Source organism: Mycetomoellerius zeteki, unplaced genomic scaffold (genome assembly GCF_001594055.1).
Source record: "Mycetomoellerius zeteki isolate Tzet28-1 unplaced genomic scaffold, Tzet1.0 scaffold105, whole genome shotgun sequence".
Taxonomy (NCBI): domain Eukaryota; kingdom Metazoa; phylum Arthropoda; class Insecta; order Hymenoptera; family Formicidae; genus Mycetomoellerius; species Mycetomoellerius zeteki.
This window is the reverse complement of record NW_017255965.1, coordinates 1635552-1658991: the sequence shown is the minus strand read 5'-3', so window position 1 is coordinate 1658991 and position 23440 is coordinate 1635552. Positions and strand designations below refer to the sequence as shown.

General features: G+C 38.1%; 1 protein-coding gene across 3 annotated transcripts in view; it reads left to right on the top strand.

Moving 5' to 3' along the window:
- Positions 1-23440, top strand: part of DIP-lambda (Dpr-interacting protein lambda) — a 159386-nt gene that overhangs the window by 107732 nt on the left and 28214 nt on the right. For 2 of the 3 annotated variants that reach the window (XM_018446045.1, XM_018446053.1), the window contains exon 3: positions 20122-20224. In XM_018446045.1, the coding sequence (XP_018301547.1) occupies positions 20170-20224 (55 nt within the window). In that variant the 5' untranslated portion in view covers positions 20122-20169. Of the gene's footprint in view, positions 1-20068; positions 20225-23440 lie in introns of those variants that run through there. The other variant, XM_018446062.1, reaches the window with a different exon arrangement.

Here is a 23440-nt window from a genome sequence, read left to right as displayed (position 1 = left end):
TAAAATTCCTCGAAAGGAGCGAGCGCTCGCATCAACGCCACGTTAAAGGAAATTTTCCGCGGATAACATCGTAAGGAATTCTTTATCGGTCGAAGTTTGACGCAAGAATTTATGACTTTGCCGCAAGTAGAAAAAAAGACATCGAGCGATCGGTTGTCGCTCCTCGGTTCTCAAACTTCTAGCAACGACGATGTCGTCAACACTTCGTCAAGGCAACGTTTCATCGCAGCGCATAACGCTCATTGTTTTAGAAACATTTTTAACTTTTTTCGTATTAAGTAATTATATACATGTTATCAAGAGTGCAGCAGATTCGTTTTAATTAACTAGCTCTTCATTCAATTAAATTCATAAACTTGTTTGTCACGACGAGAAAAACTTCTAGAGTATACGAGCGTGAGTCGGTTTGACATTATCAGACAGTTCGCGAAACTAACGAATCTACTCTCGCAGACGTGAAAATAGTAGGACAGATGGGAAGGGCAGGGCGACACGGGAACCACCTTCGTCCCGATAAATCATCCCCGGGAAAAACTTGCGGGTCACTCTAGCTGTAACGGGAAAACGTGGTCCACTTGCTATGCGAGAAGCGCGCGGCGCGCGCGCGCCGTGATATTCCTTGCATAATTATTGCCGTGTCGGCTTTCGCGGCAGGAGAGAAAGAGGAGAAGGATAGGGATGGGGGTGGGAAGAGGAGGGATTTCTTATCTATTCCTGACTGGAATACAAGATGGCGAGTCACGTCCGAAGGATTTTTGCGTCACGTGCCGGCTGTTCTCCTGTGCCCGGCACTCGCGAGAGATGGATCTGCTCTCTCCTCGCCGAAGAGAGGAGAAGAATCAATTCGCAGGAGCAGCCGAGCGGCATGATACGCCGAGACGAGACCGTGGCGTGCGTATGGCAGGGTGAAGGGCTGCGGTATTTCTCCCTCCTTTGCCGATAGGTACTCCATTTTCCTGAATGCGCTGTATTCGCGTGGAGTTGATAATGAAATTTTTAGAAGCAGATTCGCGAAATTGAAATATGTTTTTGAAGATCTAAGAATGCATTTAGGATGAGTTCAAAATAGTTTTAAAAAAATTCGGAGATTTGTGTAAGGTGATACAAAGTCCTTGTGTATTAATTTTAATTATACAGAAAATATTATGCCAATAATAATTATTTGTGAATTAATTTATGGTTAAAAACAAACTCACGAAATTCTACGTTTTAATCTAACAATATTACGGATGTTAGAAAGACATGCAAAAATATATCTCGAGAAATTGAAGCAGGCACTATAATACAACCAGTAATATCATAATATACTTATCTTATTTATTCCGCAGTACTGAACAATAATCTGATTAAATTTTGAACAAATTGAAAATTTTCGTTTTATTTACTTTGTATAATTAATTTAATATTATCGTTTTGTATTTTCTATTTTTTTCCTGTTTTTTTCAATAGTAAAAATGGCAACACGGTTATAAAAAGAACAGATTTCTAATTTTTGTTTTCATATTTCTCGTCTGCGTCAAGCCGTTATGATTAATCTGTACAAAAAAATTTTGTACTCCAACAGTAACCTAGTAATTATATCTCATGTTTTAATATCTTGAAACAATTGAAGAACTTGGAAGTATATTTCGAGTTCGACTTTAGCTTACTGGCAAATTTCCATAATGAGTTTCTTAAAAATTGCGTACTCACCCACTTTCTTGCCTTCGCATAAAAGTATCGTTTTCTACTTTAGGAAGGCCGCAGAGACTTCCCAAAGAGAATGACTCTCATCGGGAAGGATCAGTGGCTTCGAAAGCCCCAGGATTACGATTCTCCGAGTCCGCTCGCGACATTCGAAACATTCTCTTCCCAGAAATGAGGGTAAACGCTTCTAAAGCGACCAACTTTCAAAATTGTGTAAAATTCGACACGAAATAATGACAGATTCGTGAAAGGAACTTTTGAACTTTCAGAGATTAACCTTTTCGAATGGCAACAATTGCTTTCGTTGATTCTTGAATTGTCAACTATTTGTTAGATTTTTTAGGGCACATACTTGTTGCCAACTGTATAAATAATTACTTGAATGTTCTTTCGGAAAACTTTTTGTCTTCTTCTTAACTTTTTGAAGAAAAAATCTGATTGTGAGATTGTAAGTTGCATTTAAGATATCTTATTAATTTTACGAAAGTTGCGGCGTTTCTAAAAGAAAAGATCCGTGAAAACGAAGGGACGACGATACTATTTAAGAGTGACACGCAAGTCCCTGTTGTTGCTGCCAGTTGCAGCGACTTTATCCGAGACGGGAATATCGAGTTTACTGCCTGTGTCACGGCACGTGGCCTTCCGTCGAGACGAACATCGCGAAGTTTGCCCGTCATTTTATGCGGTACACAAGAGCCCGCGGAAAATAATTAACGGTGTTGCTTGGAGAATCGCGTGCACACCGCGTGCTCGGAGTAAGAATATCCAGCCGCGCTTCCCATGCGGAAATGGTTGGAACGATTCAAGAACGTTAACGGAAGGGGATATTTGGAGTCTGACGGCAGCGGTTTATTCGCGCGGAATTTTCCCGGCGGCTTCTGTAAATTTGTATTCAGTCCGAGATAGCGTGCTTCTCGAGAATTCAAACATTAGCAAGCTAAATAAGTTCTTTATCGAGAAATATCTACATGATGAATTACAGAAACAGCGGAAATGAAAAATGATCTATTAATTTCTTTCGAATTTTCTTTTCTTTTCTCTAGAACGCGTTTCGATCAACTCTGTTGGAATAATTTTCAGATCAAGATATTATGGACGAACGCGAATCTGAAACATGAAATTCATAACGCTCCCCGTCCGTTCCCATAAAATTGCGTTTCGTGACGTTGACAATGCACGATACGGAGATATAGGCGATGATCCGACTGCGAAAAATTCAGCGGTGAAATTAACGCATCGCCGTCTTTTTCACAGCGCGACGTTTTGGGCATGCGGGTCGTAAATTTTGGCGGATCGACGCGTTGCGTTTTCGCACCTTGTTTATTTTTTTTTCGACGCTGGCGAAATTTACAACCGGGGCTGTAAAGCTTACGCGATAATGTGTGAGTGTGATGCGCTTGCATTTCGCGGCAGCTTCTCCGGCGCTTGAAACACTCATTTGAAAAATGAAGTTTACGGCGTATATTTTTTTGCGGTGTAAACGCGGATCGTGTCGGGCATGAAAACGTATGCAGTTTTCCCTCTCTGAAAACTTATTGTGTAGATTTAAGCTCACTAAAGTATTATTAGAAAATTATTTGTTAGACGAGCGTATTAAATTGAGAAACGAATTTCAACGAATTTCTCCGTTGAATATTGTCTCTATTTACTTTCAAGTGTTTTGCAGATGATCTATTTATTTCGGAAATTAATATCGATCGTTTTCGAAATAAATGGTCCACGTACTGACAAAGATATATAGAGACGTTCACTTGTTCGACAAGCAAAATGATATTCAAGGGAGTACATCGCCGCGCATAAACGTTCCGATTAAAGCAGGTGTCGTTCGAAAAGGGTTGAATGGTATCCCAACGTAAATAGTGCACCCACCCTCGTTCATGCACCCAAGCCTTCCTTCACTCCCTATTTTAATTTCTGTTTACGTACACATGGCGCAAATATTGGCATTTAAAGTGGCTTTAAAAGGGTCGTCGGACCGTACGTTGCGGTGCGTGAAATCTTCTCCAGCTGCTCGTAACGGCGGATTAACGACGTAATAATTTTTACAGCTTTCTAGACTTTGTCGCGTCGATGAAATTTGCAACGCGAATAACGCGACTGACACTTCTCGGTAATATCATGTACGTCGTCGCTCGATATTGCCTTTTATGAAGATGAGTTTTTCGACTTCAAAGCGGGACGGATAGTGGATAATTAATACAGATGTTGTAAATCTTAATGAGTTTTCTTCTCATTTCTAATTTGAATGTCGGTAGCTTCTTAATTTAGCTTTTATCTAAAAATGAACTTGTTAAACGATAGAAAGTTATTTCTCCCTCTGTCTCAATTTCGAAGATCGCATCGTAACACTCGATAATAACCATCTCCAACAGTTTTGTTATGACATATTATATAAAATGGAACTCGTTTGAGAGCAGTCACGGTGATTGTGAGTGGTTTCTCTCTGCGAGGAGACCATTAAGAATCTGTGCGGTTCGAACGATGGCGATAGTTTATGTGCGGACGATCGGCTTTGATTTACAGAACGACGTATTCGAGGGTGACCACAAGCTTTTTAGCAGCGAGAATGCTCGGCGCGTGCGAGAAAAGTAGCGGAGCGGCACGTTCTGTATGCACGGCATGTCGCCCGAACACGTTTCCTCTATCAGAACGTCGTCGTCGTCGTCGTCGTCGTCGTTCCGGTGACCTGCTAGTCGTTCGCCCATCGAAATGGACCTTTGCCGACCGAGGAATATTTCATATAGCACGACGTACGGTTCGTCGGTCTTTTAAGACCACTTTAATCGCCGATATTCGCGCCGGCGTGCGGCGAACGAGAATTAAAATGGGGCGGAAAGGATAGGGTAAGGGAGATGACAGGAAAATGAGGTAGAGAAGCGAGAGAGAGAGAGAGAGAGAGAAACAATGTTGCTCCCGTTACTCGCATAAATTTGCTTCGACCCATTCTGCGAGCTCCAGCACGCAGTAATTGCAGCGGGAAATTAACCCTCAAGTTACGTGTTGAGAGCTCGATGTTGCAGAGCCATTACGGAGTCTTAAATAATGCGTAATAATTTTTTTTCATTTGCCAATGGAAAAAGAATAGCGATTCTTATCTTTAATTTTCACGGATCCGTCTTGTGATTGAGATACAAAAATTCTCTCTCTCTCTTTTCCTATTTTAAGTAGTTTATTTAAACTTTATTTATTAGGCATCCGTACAAGTAATTTTATACCTTCTATCGAAATGTTATAAATGCATATTCTCGATATGTATAACTGCAATGTATGTGTGATAAAATGTGACAAATAGGCACATCTTCTTCTTCTTGTCCCCCCGGATGGAATTCCAATCCACTAAAGTGGATCACAGTTACCACGACTTAAATTGGAAAAATAGGCACATATAATGCAAAACGGAAGAAGAGCACGATGGAAGTAGAATGGGTGGGGGAGGACAAGGAGGAACTTTGGCAGCGGCAGGGAGAAGACGGTTGATTAGATTTTCCAGGGGTAGAGGGAGAGGAGCGACTGTGTGCGAGGTGGGTGCAAGAGGTTGGCAAATGCAGCGCGTGTTCATGTCGAGGACATACGAGGAATCGTATTATCGACTCCCCCGACTCACCACTCCTCTTCTTCGCTCCTCGTTTCCTCCATGGCTGAAGGCGCGACGGGGATGAGGCAAACCAAGGAATTATGGAGGAATTGCATACGTGCGCTGCGTCCCCGATGTTGTATTATATAAACCGCGAGTATAGTCGGACCTCTACCTACCCTTTCAGTTTATATAATAGGAGGGCGTGCGAGAGCAAGGAGAGGTGCGAGAGACGGATGGATGTGGGATGCGAGCAGACGCACGTTCGCGCATCCATCGTGGAATGCTTAAAGGAATCACAGCGTGCAGTCGGTGCGCACCCCCGAGATGTTACTCCGAATGCAAGGGAAGAGGAGGAAAGAAGTAAACACTCACTATTCCGTCGCCAAAGTGTTTCCGAGTGGCTGGAACGAAAATGCATCTCTTTATACTGAGAGAAGTTTCGCCGGAGGCGCGCGCGCGCGTTGCATCCGATTTCAATCGCGAGCCAATTTATCGATCGGATGCATTCCACGAATTTTTCACGATGCTGAATTATGCGGCACAAACGTCGCGGTGGCACAATAACGGGTACGATAGAAACGATCGTCTGGCTCTAAATGCGACGCACGTAAAATGCGTAACGTTACATAACTTATTAGTGAATCGATTTAAGTATCAAAATGCACACAAGGTGTATAAGGATTTACTGGATTAAATCTAATAATAAAAATTACATTTTTGATCTTGCTACAATTGATTTTGCAATATTAACTTGCGTCATTTTAGATTCTTTTATTTTATTATTGGTAAATTAACGAGAAACGCTCGAGGATTAGCTCTTAAAGAATATTAGCTGTTTTCGGATCGTACGTTTCCGTTTCAGCAAGACATAATTTATGTGACTTTGATTGAGTTCGTTGGGTCGGAAAGGTTTAATGGCTTAGGAGAACTTCACTTGTGGCAAGAGATATAATTTTATAGCGTTGTAAATTGAGTATTGAAACAGAGAGAAGTTAATTTCAAATGAAATTTCCTTTGAATAAACTTTTGGAAACATATCAGCCAATATAATTTAACAAACATCGCAATGGAAACGTATTAGGTCAGAGAGGTACTTTACTTTAAGGCATTTTAATCGGGCCAATTCGTTGCAGAAGTATTTTCTACAAAGGTCGATGATATAACTTACACTGCGCGAAAGCTTTTTTGTGAGGAAAACATTTCTGACCGTTGAAATTCCGGGCGTAGAAAATACCGAAGTTACAGTACGCCGAGAGAGGATCGTTCCGCGCCATATACGACACACGTATAGCGCGCAATAAGGGTTTAACCAGTGTAGGTAATACGAAAACCGGTATCGGCGTACGAGTGCCTGCGATCGAAAGAATCGCGCTACGCGGGGAATCACGGGCAACTTATTTCTCTGCAAAGGAGAGCCGTAACAAGCGGAATCGACGGGCCGTGTACGATTGGACTGGTTAAACGAATCGCGAAGCCAAGTCTGCTGGAGAAACATTTCTGATTAGACTTCCGGGCGTTTCAAGGAGAGGCTGAAAGGTGGACACATGTCCTTATCCCAAGTACAATTGCCAATTTAACGATTTTGTCGCTAAATTTGATGATTTCAGGTATCATCTTGGCGGACAAATTTTAGCTAATGGTGTCTTTAATTATAATTTTGCAATATTTAAATTTCACGTAATATACAGCCTAGTATAAATTGTTTTGGGCTACTTGTTTATTTTAAAGCTATATTGACTATATAGGTGAAACTATTTTTGAGATTTTTCAACACCATATTATCTTAATGTGATTATGATTTACAAAAAAGGATTTTAAATTTTCAGAAAACTGTTATTTTACTGTTCTTTAACACATAGATAATTTTTGTGTAGCTAATAGAGAGCACGCGACTTTTGGAGCCGTATAAACCGAAACCGCGATTCGTAGGGTGCACAGGGTGGGAAATGGAAATGTATCGGGGGTGGGCACGTGTACGAGAGAGTAACCAGTTGCCGTATCGCCCGGTTGAATAACTGCGATCCACCTGTCACGAGCAGGTACAAACGTCGAACAGTAGAGGGAGGATCGAGATGGTCGTGGAAAACATACCGACACAGTGTGCGCATGCTGTTGGGGCAAAATATCGTTCTTTCTTCGATTCCATAAAATTTATCAAACGACCCACCCCGCTGAGAGCAACCGATACACGTTGCGTCTCACGGTCGTTCACAGCCCGCGCAGATTGCTCTCGGGAGAAACGAGGGAGGCGTGCTGCGCGACGTCGCGATTTCTGATAAAGTGAAAAGCAGTAATCGACTGATTGAGTGAGTTAGATACAATGCTCTTCAGTTCCGCGTTGTGGCACAAAATAAAATTTACGTTTTTACGATTTTTTATAGACCTTTTTTTAGACGTCAATTAAAGTATACGTTACGATCACGATTACATTTATAATAAGAACATATAAAATTCGTTAAACCTAATTAAATATCTAATAATAAACATTTAAATTAATAAATTATTAACTTGTATATTTATATCATCTATACTAATATACGATATAAATATGATACATAATTATAAATATGAGATACATGTGTCAATATTTTTATACATATACGTTTTATTCTAAATTGCTTTAATTACAAATTTACAACGATATAATTTAAACTGTAAATAAATCATACAATTTATTTGGTCGGAACAGAAGTTGAATCGTAGCGCTATTTCATTTGTATCGTCTATATGTTTTTAATAAAATTTGCAGGCAATTATATCATTATGCTTTTTTTATTTAATCCGCATAACTTATATAATAACAAAAAATCCTAGCAAAACATTTTTAAAAACGATTTTGTAGGAAAAATTTTAAGCTTTTACGTTAGAAAATTGAAAATTTTCGTAAATTTATTTTGGGCACGTAACATGTCTATAAGATGTGAAGACCTATTTTGTCTAGTTTATAGTTTTCTATATGTAAAAATTACAAAATTCAAAAGAGTAATCTTTTGAAAATAGAGTATAATATTCTTTTAAATTTAAATTTCGTTCATTTTTAATAAAGGTGCTTGAATTTTGAAGTTCGTAGCTACGAACTGTTGATCTGACTCAACATTATTGTCAAAATTTTTAATATAGGTATGTATTACAATCATTCGAAAAACTAAAAATTCGAAAAAAGCTTTTATGGGATTGTTGAGTCAAATGAAAAAAGTACGTATCTACCGCGATAACGAATTTTTACCGCCGAATAGAAAACTATAGTTGTTGTACAAAAAGTGAATGAAAAGCGCTCGCTGAAGTGAAGTAACAGATATTGAAATATTTAAGAAATACAGCGCTCACTGTTTTCAATCTTTCCCGAGGGAAAATCAGCCGGTTAATAATAGTCAGTCGGACGTTTCATTTCGCGCAATATTTCGTTACAAGTGGCGAAACGAGGTTTTCATTCTGTGAATGCAGGCGTTCTATTTCTCGTAAAAGCCTGCGAGATGCAAAAGACATACGCGCGGGCGGGGAGAAAGAGAGAGAGAGAGAGAGTGGGGCAGAGTGGATTTTAGTTGTGTATTCGGAAATAGAAGAGGCGCGGTGTCGAGACGAGGGTAAATAGAGCGACTCCGTAACGCGCCCATTGAATGGAAAGATTTATTTGGCCGATGGGGCGACTGTCACCTGAGCTGCGCAAGTCCGAAGTTACACGCTAACTTGTTTACATCGTGCCATTTCACAAAAATTGTACGAATGAAAACGTTCAGGATGCTGCGTTATAATCATCGACAGACAATGTTGCGATTACAAAAATTATTTTCTCCAAAAATCGCGAAATCAAGATGTGAGAAAATATTTTTTTGAAGCTTTGATTTGTATTTGATTAATTATAATTAGTTCGTTATTATGTAATTATATTGTAGCGTATACAATTATTTCATTGTACGCTTCTAATTTTTTTTCTCTTGAAAATATGATCGATCGCACGGATGGACCAATCTCGCGCACCGTATATGTGAACTACACACACTTATGTTTTATGTAGAGCACCCAACCTACCGATTGCTAAGCACTTCCGCCTCTCGACTCGAGATTCTCTTTACTCTCGAGACCTTTTCACCTTCGCGCTCTTCAATTCTGGATGCAATTTTCCGTCTGATAGATCGCCGCTTATTTTCTTAGATTGCGCCGTTGGGCTACGGCAGTTCGCGTCTTGCGTGCTCGCCGACCGCGACAACGAACGAATTACGTTGGATTCGAAGAAATTCCGGAAATTCTCGACTACCAGGGATAGCATTGCATCAGTTTACGTTCGCGGGATATAAACAGCGCAATTACATCTGTAAATGCGATGTACGTGCCGCGTTAGGTGAATAATGACATTTATACGAGACATAAATCGTAGGCATCGACTCTCGGTGAACATAACGGTGAATATATTAATAGTAAAAGATACAAAGTGATGGCGCAAACTGATGAATGTCCCATGTCAAATGCGCGAAGAGAAATACAAAAAAATCCGCTGATTTACCTAAATGATCAAACTTCGATTGAAATTTCTCGTGAAAGCCCGTTTTTATGCGACATTAACCTTCGGTGTATTTTTACACCTCGTATCCCGCGTATCTAGCACCATCAATTAATTTCGTTGACAAGTTATTCCAATAATCCTAAAAATTATTAATAAAAATAAAAATTATAATTTATATTATTATTATTTTAATTGGACTTCAAATAATTGGTTCTTAATTTTTATACATAGTATATATATATATATATATATATATATAGTAATTATATAACTGGGCAGAATCGATTGATTTTGTTGCGTGAAAATGTTTTTTTTTTTTTAACAAGGAACATTTTCGCCTTCGCGTTGACTGCGTCCCAATTTCGTTCACGCCATCGCACGTCCATTATTTTCATACGATTATTTCGTATACGTTCGAAACTGCAGGCGACCGAGCTGACAGTGAGGGATTTCGGCGCATAGAAACGCGCGCGAAATCAAATTCGGTGGTTTTACCTTTCAAATTGGAGTCGTTTAATCGACGCCGGAGTGTCCGCGACAGAGGCCCCCCCATTGTTATTTCGAATTGAATATATGCCGTTTTATGTCGCGGCGCGCTCTCGGCCTGTCGACGGGTAACCTGCATCAGCCATAATCGAATTGCATTTTGAACGGTCAGCGTGGATTTGATTTCTTGCCTTGATTCAAGGATTAATGAGCAGTCATTATACGCGCTTTTCGGCAAATCTGGATTTTTACTACAATAGCAGTATTGTGAAGAGAAGAAGATGCGATTCAATGCCACATAAATTTTAATTAGTCGCCTCGAAATATTTCAAGTTAATAATCTAATGGATAAAATAGAGATGTAATTGAAAAGCATATTCGCGAAAATTTAAATTATTCCAAATTACAAATATTATCATTTAGAATTAATCCAAATTACGCAAATATTATCATTCAGAATTAACATAATTGTGAGAAAAAGCATGTTCGGGCAGCAAGAAAGTTACTTGATGAATTAACTTGGATGAACTCGTTCGCTCGCGCACGACCTTATTGAATTAGCTGCCGCCCTGTCCTGCGTAACATCTGAGTAGGATATCATCCCTGAGTCTCTCATCCCCGAGCGAGCTGTGTGCATGTAGCTGGGGAGAAATTAAGCGGAGCTCCGCGAAAGAGTTTCGATTCTGCTGCATAATGCACTTCGGACCATGCGATAGAAATTCCACGAGCACTCCCCGTCCCTAGGGATTCTCTGCGTACTTCAAATTTTCCACAAACGAGTTGCTAAGCGCGGCTTAGCTAGCCTTCTCTATGCGGCAAGCTCGCATTATGAAGTTGGCTCCGTTCCTGTTTTCCCTACCGCGAAAACGGTCCTTCTCGATCGTGCTTTTCTCTGTGCGGGAGATCCTACCCTCTTTTCTATCCCACCCCCGTCATATTCATTAATGGCGACCAAATGACACGGAATTGCGGCTAAAAGTGCGCGTACTTTGTCGCGTAACAAGGTTCGCTATCCTGGTACGATGCTACCTTGAAGAGTATGGTACCTTTATTGTCGCTGACACACATTCGCACGTGTGTGTATGTGTGTATGTTACTGACCGTGGTGCGAGAGAGCTTTTAAAAATATAATTGGCACGTCATGTGGAAGGTGAAAACACGAACGTCGCGTTGTGACGCGACTTTTTAATAATTACGCTGTTTTTATTACCCCAATGCGCGCGGTCCGCTAATGGTGGCGAAATTATGGAATGTATTAATTCGCGCGAGGGATGGCAGATACTGAAAGACAAAAGTAACGAAATCGTCCAGACAAAATTGATTCGATAATAATGGCTAACATAAAATACGCTGCGACGGCAGAATGGATTAAACCATTCATAAGCGTTTGTTTCTATCAAATTTCTGCTAATATTTAAAAGTATTCCGTGATTCCTCCTGTCTTTTCTCTGTGCGTGTGAGAAATAATGTTAAATTTTCATAAAATATATCTTCAATCTCGTGTTGAAGATATAGTTTACGACAAAGGCAATATAGCACAGGATATAAAATAAAATAATTCGAAAATATATGACGATGATATTTTTTTAGACACGTTTTCTACGATGACATTGAACCGGCTAAAAATTCAAAACATGCACTCTAAATTTTTGGGAATGAAATTTCACTCCAGGAAAAATTATAGTTGCGCCAGTCCAGTAAGAGTGAATTTCACTTCATTCCTTCAAGGAATGATCTTTTCTAAAAGGTCAATTTTAATGATTAATATCTCGTTTCGCAAGGCAGAGCGACGTTTTTTTCTGCCATATTCGTTCATTTTGTGCAAAAATACGTCAAATGAGCCTAATTTCGTCAAGATTGGATGTAGGAGGGCTAAACTTAATATTTACTTTCAGTCTTTGCTTTCGGAGAGTGAAGTTATTCACTCTTCGCAGAGATTGAAAATTGACTCTCGCTTGAAGTGATTTTTTTACTCTCTAAGAGTGATTCTTCACTCTCTAAGAGTGGGACAACTTCCATGTCACGTTCACTCTCTAAGAATGAAAATTTCACTCCTGCCGGACTGGCGCAACTATCACTCTTCGGGAGTGAAATTTCACTCCCAAAAATTTAGAGTGTGTTTGCATCGTTTTACATTTACGAGACCAGACCTGGCACCTCGACTTTAAATGTGGGTACCGAGAGGCTAAGAATTCGCCGTGGACGAGTGTCAAGAACGCAGGTGCCCGTGCACACGCCTAACAATCGAATTAATGTTTAAAGATTTATCACGCGTATATCCGGAGAGAGAGGCGCGGAAAGCAATTAGGACGGCGTGTGCCGGTCGCCAATTTGTACGGTTTACGTCGTTACGAACGAATAAATCCCAGAGCCCGTCGCTGTCGTTACTGTGAAGATTAGATTAACTGTCTCTTCATTTCGTGAGCAGAGACAGTTATTACCGCCGCAGGGCGTCTCGCGCCAAGAGTAATCGTCCGATCGTGCGCGTTCTCGTCCATAAACGTTCCGCACGGTGAGGCTTCCACTTACTTCTCGTTTCCCTCTACCTCGCCACGATTCCAAAGCTTACGGGCTTTATAGCTTACGATTAAAAGCAATACCGCTTCGGAGAAATGCTTCTACAGTTTCTCGATAACATGCGACTCGAGATGCGAATGCGATTCTATTAAGCATCATCCCTGTGCTATTGATATAGATGATTACTTTGATACGGAGATGAATTTAACAGTTTCGTATGTTGCTTGAATGCATGTTTAATCCTTCAACGTTACACTACGTATAATGCATTGCGGTATGCCATTCTCAATTCGGTTGCTTATAACTTTCATAATAATGAACACACATTACAAAAATTTTTTTTTAATCAAAACGATAATCAGACATTGCCCTGATAAAACGTGTAATGCGTTTAACATTCGGTGAATAGCAAGGATAAAATAATACGTCAAACGCAACCATTAATAAAAATCATAAGGACTCGGATACAATGGAAGGAATAAGAGTAAAACTTTACAAGTCCACCCCAAATTACTTCCGACTGATCTTGATACTGACCTTAATCAATTGGATGTTTGATCATTCTTGATTTTTCACGACGCTACTTGTTTTAATAAGTTATTAACAAATAAAGTTGATAATATTTTTAACAACATTTTACCATTTATTTATTACTAAATAATACACAGTAAAAAAATTTGTGTATTTGTGTTGGAAACGGTCCACTCACGTTTGTGTTGAATTTTTTAACATATTTGAGTGTTAATTTAACATAATGTGATTACGTTATTTAAAAGTTTTTTGTGAAATTGATATCAATGTTTCTTAGTGTCAAAATGACACAATTTATGAGTAAGTGAAAAAGTAACATAAAAATGTATTTTAAAATGTAAATTCTAAGACAAATGAATGAAATATGTGTTAATTTAACATATAAATGTTAATTTTCTGAAAAAAAATATGTTCCCACGGTATGTTTACAAACTGTGTCGATGTTATCTTTCTTTGTATTTATTCTCTTACATAATATTTGTGTTACCTTCTAACATATTCATTTTGTGTAAAATTAACTCAAAAATTTGAGTGGACCGTTTGGAACATGCGATTTATGTTAAATTCAACACATTTTTTCCAACTGTGTAGGATTATTTATTGGGTACAAAGTCATTATTTTGAAGAATTGTGATATTCATTCATTCCTCAGTGACCTCCAACAGATTTTAACCATCGCACATTATTCATGAAAAAGTTATAAACGATCAAAGTTAAGTGTTACTTTATATAATAAAATATTAATACGGAATACAAGAAATCCGGGTACGACTCCCGGCCGAGGTAATATTTTTCGCAATAAGTTTAATTACAGTTTTTTCAGCATATTAACATCTTTGAAATATGATCCCTGATTGAGCATCGAAATTATTAGAATTTAATTTAATTCGCCAAATTACTACAGTGGTTTAATTGTGTTTAGTCCGGAAATATTTCGGTGCACAGTTCGTTAGACTACAATTGTGATATATACTATATGTCAAGTACATACATATCATATTTAGTGATTCCAGATTGAATTATTTAAAGCATTTTAAAATTTAGCTTCGACCGTATAGGGCTATAATTTATCGGTTGTATCTCTCACATACACGGTCTAAAAATGATATTATAATAAAATATTTTCTGCTTTAAAAACATAAATTCTCTACTTTAAAACACAAATTCTGTGCTTTAAAACACAATTCTTTGCTCTAAAAATATATAAATTATATAAGAAAAGGATTTGTATTTTTAAAGCAAAGAATTTGTTTTCATGTGAAAAAATAATAAAATAAAATTTCAACACTATTTCTACACTATTAGTAACTTTTTAATAAGTAGCGAACGTCGCGAAAGATCAACATCAAGATCAGTCGAAAGTCATTTCAAGAAGTAGGTTGTGTAAAGGTAAAGTTTTACCGGAATAAGGAATAGGAACAGAGAATAACACACAGGCAACAGATTTCAACTTATCAAACCGTCTATCAATGCACAATTTCTGATGAGTTGGAATTTATTTATTACCTATTGTTATTCCTATTTCTTTTTCTGTTTATTGTGTCTGAGTCCTAATAATGTCAAGCACATGTAGGTATCTTTATTAATAAATAAGCAATAGGAAAAAACATTGGAAAGGCATTGAAAAAAGATAGCTGGGAACGCTATATCGAAAAAGCGCTTAAGAGTTAAATATAATATCGGAAAATTGAGTAATTAAACAATAGATTTAAAAGAAAATTAATTGGTTGTTCCTGTAATCCAAAAATTTTTATCTTTATTTTCCAAGCAGAACAACAGGTCATGCTAACATTAAAATAGTTGGACATTAAAATGGTAACTGATCGAAAAGTGATTTTCAATAATCATTTTGAAGTCATTTTGACGGCATCATGATTTTTTCATTTTTTGGACTAATCCACTATCTATCCTGGGTGATATTTGAGAAAATGATTATTCGATCATGAGGATATTAATCGTGGCTTCGAATAACAGGACGGTACTCGAGTACGCGGTATACATACAAAGATGTATGATAAGACACGAGTCTCCATATTGGTCGTTGTGTACTCTTTGCGGAGATATTCGCGTCTCTATTAAACGCTGTCTTCAATCCTTTATTTGCAGTCGGCTATCAGCTCTCAATCGGCATTCAAAGAAATTGGTCTCCCAGACATGACTGCGCGATCGATCGCGTATATATAAATTGTTTTGGAGCTATAGCCTTTTCTTTCAATTACGGATATCTTGAGACCAACTCGAATCTTCCATCCGGTTAGAATTTTTCGCAACTTCGTCATTTACGGCATTAAATATCTCGGTGGCAACAAACTTCCAACTTAAAATCCGATTAAAATCAAATCACGTGAAATTAAGTTAAGCACAAGACTTCGTTATACAGTTCCGTCTCTGTAGTGATTTTACGAATTAAAATTTTATTTTTCGTCACTTTCAATTTACAAGTTTTACATAATTAATGTAGCAATATCAAGACGATCGCCTATAATTATCATCTTGGATTGCGGTATACATCCGTAGATAATAATTTCACTCCCGCTAGATTTAATAAAAGCAAGTTCTGAAGGACCTTATTCTGTTGTACGACAGAATCATATGTGTGACAGTTATATTTATTTTCTTATGGTTCGTAGCCCTTCTCAACACTTTTATTATTAATTTATATTAATTGAATCATATACAACACATAATATATTTTAGTATATTGTATACGATATATTATACGTATTTGTTTTATGCGATATTCATATATGTATATATGACTTTCACATACATGATACTTGTAGTAGAACAAGATAGATACTTTTAGGATTTGTTTTAATAGATCTACATAGAAAGGACGGTTTTGCTGAATTATCTAAAATTTTTAGCAAATACACACACACACACACACACAAATCTGAAAATAATTTTATTATATTATTAAAATAATTATGTAGGAGAACGCTCAAAAGGTTGTTAAAATATTAACATTTTTTTGCAACATTGCTCATCATGAGATTTCTACATTATTATTTTGATGATCCAATACAATTATTTTCTGTATCTGTATCTGTATCAGATACAGAATCTGTATCTAACTAAATTTTTAGATACTTCAACGAAATCATTTTTTCCGTGTAAGAAGTAATGAATCATAATTGGGTATATGATAATCATACGACGGTAGATCGACAATATAATTTATACTGTATAATCGAGGGTATGTTACTTTTGGCTTCACTATCTTATACTCTTCAACGACAGTAAACGTAATATTGGGATATTCCTCATTCTAATTATCAAAGTAGTATCTATTTGGACTGAGAACTAAGAGGGTCCGCCTTCTCTCTTTTCCTCCGCACTCGCCAACGCGAAATGTAGAGTCGCGTTGGCCATACGCGCGCGACTTCTTATCACCGGCGCGTTCAATGCATAAAGCATAAAGTTCGTATCTCATGCATACATTCATAGAGCCGTCGGTACGGCAACGATGGCGGGAGCGAGACGAAAGTCATAACTTACGGTACGTCCCACGCCTCTCTGTCCTATCCCCTCCTCCCCCCTTACCGATATACGTATCTCACCCCATAACCACTGTCGTCCTGCTCTCGGGAGTATCGAAACACCCACAAAATCACCGGAGGGTGACTGAGGCACGTATGACGGCTGGCACTCCTCTCGGAGCCCGGAGGTTCTCGGTGCGCTCAAAATTCCATTTTCCCACGGAAAAATTCCATTTTTCCATCGGGGCACCTCCTCACTCTTTCTCTCTCGCTCCCTCGTTCTCGACCGATTCATTGAAAAATAGTCCACTTACCGCGGCCTCTTTTTGCGATAAATCAATCGCGCCTTTCCGAGTGTGCCCCATATAACCATCCCTTTCCGCTCTCCATTCTTTCCGTCTTTCATTTTTCTTCGGCGCAGCCCTCTTCCTCCAGGCGCGCCTCGATGCATAGGTTCGGATTGTCTTCCGAGATGACTGCTGACAAATAGCGAATCGATCCGTCACCGCCGCGCATCAGCTGTTACGCCATAAAGCTGCCGCAACAAAGCGTCGTTTTGATGCTTTATGGGCATCGCGTCGCATCGCCGACCGTTGGCGGGATGACGTTGTCGGAATGGATGTGCGTGGTGGCTTGTATTGGCCGCCTAAAGAGAAAGAGAGAGAGAGTGTGTTCGTTTAGTGGATGGACCGAAACGTCGAGCGCGCGTTGCGACAGCCAACGCGTTGCGTGTTCTGACGCTTATTCGTTCGCGTTTTCATGCAAACTCGACGCGGACAACGAATTTTACTCTTGTATGGGATGCACGATAGAATTTTGAAGGCCTTCTAAAAGTTGGATTCTCTCTCGTCAGCCTTGGAACGTCATGCCCGTGTAAGCAACTAACACACGGGAAATTTCTTGTTAATTTTAATATGTTTACATTTAAGTATTTCAGAAAAATTCTTTTACGATTTCCTGTAATATCTGTAGTCAAGGGAATCAATACCTCCGCGATAACTATAAATTGAAAACGCGAAACAAACGTTATTTTGTAAGAATGTTCATACATTTTGTATTTATTCTCTTCGTTACTGTCTATATGTATGATGTACAAAAGGACAGTTCTGTTGAAGTATCTAAAAGTTTAGTTGGAGAGAGATACAGATCTGAAAATAATTTTGTTGAACTAAATAAAATAATTATGTAGGAAATATTCAGATATGACGAGCAATGCTGCAAAAAGTCGTTATATTCTAGCAATCAGCTTATGCGTCCTACATAATAATTATTTTGATAATCCAACCAAACTGTTTTTAGATCTGGATTTAACTAAATTTTTGAATACTTTAGCAAAATCGTTCTTTCTTTCTCTTATTTTAATTAATTTTATTGTTTGCAAATCGAGATAGTCGTTATTTGGACGAAAAATAGACTAAGACTTGATTCATCTATTTGTACGTACATCGTTCTGCTTGCTATTAGTGCATCCTAGAAATTGTAAATCTCGGAGGTGATGGTGGATCACAGATTGATCTGCGTTGGAAGCAGGTGCGGCCAGTGCGGGATCGATGGCCTCGTCGACACTTTCTTTCATCGCGTGACATGCAAGGGAATAAAAATTCCTCATCCGCGGTTTTATCGACATCGTGGAATGAGTCGGCGGATGTTCCGTCGACGAGGAAAAAGCGTGCTGCCGCAGGACGCAGAAAGAATGGTGCGTTATCTGACGCAAGAATTCCACAAAAGACAGTTCCTCTGAACTCTTCCATTCTTTTATTACAAATCAATATTCAAAAATTTCGTATCATGCATACATATAGATAAACATATACACATACATCTATGATTTAATATTAGACAGTTGAATTTTATTTTAATATTCGTGATTTTCTCATTTCTAACTTACAATATAATACAATACAATATACAATACAATATAATATAGACTTACAGTCTAATATTAAACCATAAATGCAATATATATACACATATATGTACAATTTTCGGATAGTTTTGAAAAAGATTTTTATCAGGGGATTGGAAAAGTTTGAAACATTAAAGTTTTTCGTCTCATGGCGTTTGCTTCCAAAATAGTGTTTGAAAAGTTGAAAAAAGTAGTAATATGATAAAAGAAAATGTGAATTGTACCAATAGTATTAGTCCACCTTAGATAACAGCTTCAAGTACAACAAAGATTAAATATACTTCACTTTGTATACAACTTGTAACTTTGTGAAAGTTTACTTTTATTCTGTTGTTTATATTGTGAACTTTATGGGGGAATTGTGCCACCGATAGGTAAATTTCTATCTTCTAAACCCTTTTTTAATCTAAATTTAAAATATGCAACTATTATTTATTTAGCATTTTTAGATATTTTCTTGTATTTTCCTACGTCTATTTTTGCTCCCTTTTCTATTCAAGAAAATTCTTTTAAAATCATTTTCTTTATTACCCTCTTTAGTTTTTCGCTGATATTGCGAGAAGGAATCTTGCAGCGGACGCTCCTTGCGTGTTCTTTGCTAATGTTTAATCGGTTTTTACACTTCATTGTTCATATGCACCCGTTCATTAGAGCCGAATCGTGCACGAATGCACGCGTACTGTGCTTTCGTGATCTTTAACCACTTTGGAATAACGAGGGGACGCCTCTCTCAGCGTAACTCTCTTAATTGGTGATAGGATAACTACGAGGTGGTCATTAATTACAGTCGGCGAACCCGTAGCGTTGTGGTTAGTTTGCTTCGAAGCTACTTTCGATCTCTTGCTCCCTCTTTCTCTCTCCGTTTCCGTTGAACCCTCTTACGGCTACTCCCTTTTTCTCCCTCGTCAATCCTTTCACCTTTGCGAAGGGTATCGAAAGAGTTAAAATGAACGATAATTAAAATTGACGTATTTTTCTCTCTCTCTCTCTCTCTCTCTCTCTCTCTCTCTCTCTCTCTCTCTCTTTCAAGTCAGAAAAGAATAAAATAAAAAACAGGAAACAAACGATATGTGTTGGGGATTAAAACAAGAAACAAATCTTTTACGCTTATTTACAAGTGTACACATAAATTAGAAACTGAGGAGAATAATTATTCTTCCGACTGATTCAACTTATTGATACAAACAATGTATGATGCGAACTGAAACAAGAAACAAATTTCTCGCGCTTACTAAGCACACAGGTAAACCTGAAGCTATACGTAATTATTATTATGATTTATTCAACTTATGTTGATAAATATTTTATATCTTATGAATTTTATATCTTATGAACTATTTCAATACATTTGAATGTTATGAGTTTTATTTGTTACCGTTGATGACTGTCGACAATTACTGCATATTTATTGAAAACTATTTCTCTCCATTTTCAGATCGCCGACTGGTGTCCCGAAGACTCATCAGAAAACTGGTCGACTCTCATGGCAGCACGGAAACTCGCAGCCCTCTTCGCCGCGGTCCTGCAACTTTGCTTATGTGAGTGAGTCTTCCTTCCTCTTCGTATTTGCATAGTCCTCGTAATTCACTTTGATTGTTCGAGACACCTTGAAGCAAATTTTGGATGTAAGAATTCACACAAAGTATAATTAATCCTTCTAACTTCGTAAAAAATAATTTGTTTCACATTGTTATTTTTTTATATATGTTTATGATCCGACGATAATCGAAGTATTAAGATCTTAAGTTGTTAAATCAATTATCTAGATAAGCTAGAGAGAGGCTATTTCAGCGTCTCGTCTTAGGCGGGAAATTTTGATGATTCTTGTGACGTTTACCATTCCCGACCTTCTCGCGATATCATTCGGAAGTCACGGTATTTCCGAACACAGGAGAGCCATGGTGATTCTTATAATTTGATGAAAGACCCGAGACGAACGAAGGAAGCGAAATGAACCGTCATAACGATGAGAGAGTCGCGTCATACCGTCGTGAGGAGAAAAAAGATGATATTGAAAGACCAGGGAAAATGAATCGAGAAGAGACGATCGCGTCACTTTCAACCGCACCGACTTTCATGAAGAAGCCACAGAAACTCTCCCGATGTCGTACAACAACTTTCCTTCGCGATATTGTTTGTTCTGACGACAGCGGGTTTACTGAACCGTTATGAGAATAACGCTCGAATATTTGCTGCAGAATATGATGTAAATATGGAGATAGTTATGACTAGATGACGGATATAAAAGAGTCGTGTGCGATATTTTATAGGATGTTTATTTGAACCATCGACATTTCTGTCATTTATAATAGACATTTCAGACATTCCTTTCGGCGAAAGTAAAGAGTTTACATTGCTATTCATTGGTGTTTTTCCTCTCTCGACTACGTAAAATTATTATTTTTTATAACAATTCAAAACTATATAAAACAAATTGACATATGACGTTTTAAAAATACTTAGTTCATATTTTCAATTATCCGTGTTTCGAATCAAGATGCATGTACGGCATGATGGGAGAATGTAAATTTATCTGTATTTCTTAAATTATTGTTACAATCTCTATAACGTTGGATTCAATTTTTTTCTAATCGCTTTGAAACTCATATGTTGTCCTCAATCAAAAGAGAGTTCCACGCGTTACGATAAAACTTCATGTAATTTATCCTGAGGCCCTTTTATGTGTTAGGCCTTAGGCCCTCAACGAATAATCCGTTACTCTGTCTATGAGCTTTTCCCGAGTCGACGAAGTTCCGTTGTAAGCCGCGGCCGTAAGACGCAACGGATGTTGCCTCGCCGGCCGTTCTCGCTCGCCTCTGAATCTCTTACTCGGTTATATCCGCGCTGCGGTGGCGGTAGTGCCGCAACGACCCTACCCAGGACGATACATCGTCAGGGGTGGCCCCGGCGCGAGAGAGTTTGTAGGATCCACTTAAATCCACCGTGATTTACTCGGGCACGCCGCGTCCAAACCTGCCCCCATCCCACCCCCCTCGCATCTCTGCCTCTACAGCGGGATGCAGCCGCAGCCGCAATAAGTAACCAGGCTTCGGGCTTTTCGGAAACGCCGATGGAAAGCGTTAAGGAGGATTCGTCAGCTGACGGTTAGCCCTTATAATACTAAAATCGCCGATGGTATTTTGGCTCTGCTAATCATTTCATTATTTTTGTTAGTTATACACTATAGAATATTTAAAATATGAATATAATACAGATATTCTACGATATGAATAATACTGCTATTTTTACTAAATAGTTTACCTAACTAACCGAAAACGAGGATAGGAAACCAGTTAGTAGAACTTCAGCAGTTCTAGTAAGATGCCATCGGCGATTTTAGTGTTAAGGGTCGGCGGCAAGAGTGACGAGCCAATCATTTGCACCTCATTTGTGGTGTAGATACAAACCTGCATTCTATCTCATAGAAGAAATATTTTGGCATGGAACCTTTTTTAGCTTACGTTTTAAGAAGTCTGCTAAAGAGTTGAATTTTGCAATTTTGCTCTTAAAAATATTATAATAAATAAAATTATCTGCATTTCAGCTACACTATAGCGTAGAGTGAAATATCACAAAGAATTTCTGTGTTCTATCTGCGGATAGAATAAGAACTTGTTCTCAGCAGATATAACTCCATCTTTAAGCGTATAAACTTAAAGCGTATAAGCTTAAAGATGGAGTTATATTACTTTTTTCCCCAGAAGAAGCTACTGAATTAATTGTATTTCTACTAATTTTTAGATTTTAATTTTCAGACTTAATACTCTTAATCGCTTTCACACTATGGTTATTTCTTTAATTGTTTAATTAATCCTTTTCTGTTCATTTCCGGTATGTTTGTTGTTGTACGAGATATCGCTGCAAATTTCTCTAAAGCAAAAGAATTGCGTAGATAGAAATCACGACGTTTCTTTGACTGAGTTTTTAAGTTGATTATATAATAGTGTATACGGGTAAAAATTCTGTGAGTATTAAAGGGTCGATTCTTTTGTCTGCCGAGAATTAAAAGAGAGAGGCTGCTCGAAGGGATTAGGTGAGGGCGTAATTAATTTTGGTGGTACTTCTTATTTTTAACCGGCAGTCTTATTATTGCCCCTTTCTTTATTTCACTTCCGATACTTTGTTCAGCCCTCCTCCGAGGGTAAGGCGAGATCGTACGAAATAGTATTACAGTACTTCTTTGAATCAAGGGAATTTTATACGAGATTTTTGCAGGGTGCGTTTCAGCTTTGTCTGTAAGCTACGAGTCGCGGCGCGAGAGGAAAAAAGATATTTCTTTTTTTTATTACAACGCGAAAAAATAGCGTCACCAATGTTTCTCTGTGCGAATATTGACACGAAATTCTCTCGCAAGCTGCGCCACATCATTAAGTTCGCAATTTTTCTCGATTTATCTTGTTATTTGTATTTTTTGTTTTTGGAAACGCTAATTAACAGCATACCTCACTGAGCACATGAATATATATATTCGTAGGATTTTACAATACTATTGCAAAAATACGTCGCGCGATAATATAATCGCGATTAAGATAATAAATAATAATTACAAATGCGAACGTTAATGCACTCGCCTAATGTTGCGATTCTTGTAACCGTAGTGCAATATTTCTATCCCTTTTTTCGCGTATCTAAAAATATTACTTTACAACCATGATGCGCATTCCCCTCCCCTCCTTTAATCTCGCAATACTCTTTCGATATGTTCTATCTGCATTCAAAAAAAAAGAGCGTTAAAATTTTTATCCGCACTTTTA